The sequence below is a fragment of the Octopus bimaculoides genome, chromosome 2 (assembly GCF_001194135.2).
Source record: "Octopus bimaculoides isolate UCB-OBI-ISO-001 chromosome 2, ASM119413v2, whole genome shotgun sequence".
In the NCBI taxonomy this organism is placed as follows: domain Eukaryota; kingdom Metazoa; phylum Mollusca; class Cephalopoda; order Octopoda; family Octopodidae; genus Octopus; species Octopus bimaculoides.
Genome location: NC_068982.1, coordinates 130,016,510 through 130,019,400, shown reverse-complemented (window position 1 = coordinate 130,019,400; position 2,891 = coordinate 130,016,510). Strand labels below are relative to the sequence as shown.

Here is a 2,891-nt window from a genome sequence, read left to right as displayed (position 1 = left end):
ATATATATATATATATATATATATATATATATATATATATATATATACATACAAACACACACATACACAAAAATATATACAGAGAGAGAGAAGAGGAGAGACAGACAGACAGACAGACAGATAGATAGATAGATAGATAGATAGATAGATAGATAGATAGATAGATAGATCGATAGATAGATAGATAGAGCAGGGGATACAATTATTGTGTATATGAGTGGCATTTATGTTCCATGTTATTATACATATATTATCGTTGTGAATATTCAAACTATATGAAAATTATATGATTTTGATGCATGCTAAATGAATTCCTGTCGTCTCTTTCCAACCAGTATGTTTAACATGCAATGAAGAATACAGAGACTTACAAGCTGATGTCAAGAATCTAACAGAAAAGGTTATAATACTGGAAAAAGAAAAGGTATGTTTAATTTGACGTTTTAAATATTCTCGAAAAATCGATTTTATTTATTACGATTGATCTGAGAATGTACAACAAAATTTCTTTCGAGCCAACTATGGAAGGCCTTTTCACGGTTGCTCAAACTGTTAGATACAGTAGCCATATTTATCACAAATCATACATTGTCTTGAACTGGGAATGGCCACATTAAAAACGTTAATCATATATAGCCACACACGCAAACACAAACAAACACATACACACACACACACACACACACACACACACACACACACAAGGCAATGATACGACTTTTATAACTTCTGTATTAGATATATAGAATACCAAACCAACATCAATAATAGGATATCTAATCTCCCCTCTTCAAAGGAAATATTTGAAAAGGCAGTCCCCCTCCTCTAACAATGTCCTCACTAACAGCGTCTTCAATAAGACATCTTACAACCCTTCAATTAAAAATAGGAAACCTAAAAATAGACCCAGTAAAATTATATGTCCCCCATCCACTTTCTCTTTAAATGTTAAAACTAACATAGGCAAAAACTTTTCTGACATTAATAGATAAGCATTGCCATCTTGACCAGGCGTGTTTGATAAATTCAGTCACTTGTGAAATCGAAGTTACAGCAGTGCTTCAAAATAATTGCTAGCCTTGTGTCAAAATTTGAAATCGATATTACAACTTTTTCCAAGGCGGGAAGCCGACATAATCGTTAGTACGACGAACAAAATAATTAACGTCATTTCGTCTGTCTCAACGCTCTGAGTTCGAATTCCGCCGAAGTCGACTTTGCATTTTATACTTTCGGTGTCGATGAAATGAGCACCAGTTGAGCCCTGAGGTTGATGTAATCGACAAGCCCCCTCCCCTAAACAATTTCAGGCCTTTAGCCTGTAGTAGAAAAGATAATGCTGTTTTTTCCGTCTATTTACACACACACACACACACACACACACATGAATATATATATATATATATATATACATATATATATATATACTTTTTCACTTCCCAAATGTTAAACTAAGACATCTGTTTGTTGTCTACACCATCTGTGTCTTCGTCTTTTGTTTTTTGTGAATTCTCCCCCTATACACACACACACACACACACACCTCTTCGTTTTCATCTATAACATTTTATATCATTATGTTTGTTTTGCTCAGAGATTCCTTGTCCGATATATTTCTGATCTACAGTTTCAGATACAGTGAAACACATTTTTTTCCTTCCTATTTATTCTTCTTTACATAACTCATTATAATTTATTTCTGAAGATTTTGGCATTTTTTTCCATATTGGCAGGAAGAAATGTATGAAAGTATGAATGTCATACAAAGAGACTACAAGAAAACAATTGCACTTATAAATGATATTAAAAAACGACCGACACCAAGCCCCACAACGGTAAAAACCACCTTGTCTTCCAATGGTTATTATTCTGCTTATGATCTACGGGAAAGAGTAGAATCTCTCAGTGAACAGATTGGTATCCTAGAGGAAAAACTATCAACAACATGTAAGCTTTTCTCTGTTTTTGACTTTTTTTTTTTCTGTTGGGTTTTAACTTTAGGATAGACTTTTCCAATGAATGTGTAACAATACAGAAACAATTGTCTTTTATGATTCTTAGGACAGCTTCTCAGATTTAATCTCTCTTTTTGTGATTCTCACAATAATAAATAGTTGCTTGAGACCTGTTTTATTACTGATTGCTAGCCGGCTTCTGGAAGTGACTTCTCACATACACAGAAAAAAAACTGGTTGAATGAATGTGATAAAAAAATATGAATATGGCTAGAATGCTCAACTTTTAAGTTATTTTCCTGTGAATGATATAGTCTTATGTTTAACGAGCCTAATAGAAGTTTCATAATTTCATTTCCACGCAGTTAATGTGTGGAACACTTCTGATTTACCAAACCATTTCAATATTTCTCCTGTATTTTTCTAGGTTCTTGTCAATACAATTGACTGTGATATGAGAGTAGACTCTGAAGATAGTGACGTGTGCTCATCTTATATCAACCCATTTCAACCAGCCGTCCCATGACGAAATTAAGCAATACAGAAGTTGAATGATGTCAAATCCACTTCGCAACTTGTACAAATCCACTTCGCAACTTGGCACTCGGCTGTTCCTGATAGAAAACTATCAACATTGATACATTTATCAACACCACAAGTTTGCCATGATGACTATGTACATGTATTTGATGTACAAAATAAAACCCCTGCACAACATATTAAATATAGATGGCTTGAACGAAAAGTTTTGGCTATTTCTCTCTATTTTTATAAAAGATACGACGTGAAATAATTATGTTTCTGCTTTATAAGCAAACAGAAAAGTGCTTTACTTTTGAAAGTAAAACATAAGAGTACATACGAATGTATGTATGTATGTATGTATTTATGTATGCATATGTATATATATGTATGTATATATGTATGTATATATAT

The 2,891-nt window shown here is 33.0% G+C and overlaps 1 protein-coding gene across 1 annotated transcript in view; it reads left to right on the top strand.

The window, feature by feature from the left end:
* Positions 1 to 2,837, top strand: part of LOC106875934 (epidermal growth factor-like protein 8) — a 64,106-nt gene extending 61,269 nt beyond the window's left edge. Inside the window, exons 6-8 of the mRNA XM_014924251.2 lie at positions 336 to 424; positions 1,734 to 1,947; positions 2,383 to 2,837. Of these exons, the coding sequence (XP_014779737.1) occupies positions 336 to 424; positions 1,734 to 1,947; positions 2,383 to 2,402 (323 nt within the window). The 3' untranslated portion in view covers positions 2,403 to 2,837. The remainder of the gene's footprint in view (positions 1 to 335; positions 425 to 1,733; positions 1,948 to 2,382) is intronic.
* The last annotated feature ends 54 nt before the right edge of the window (positions 2,838 to 2,891 follow it).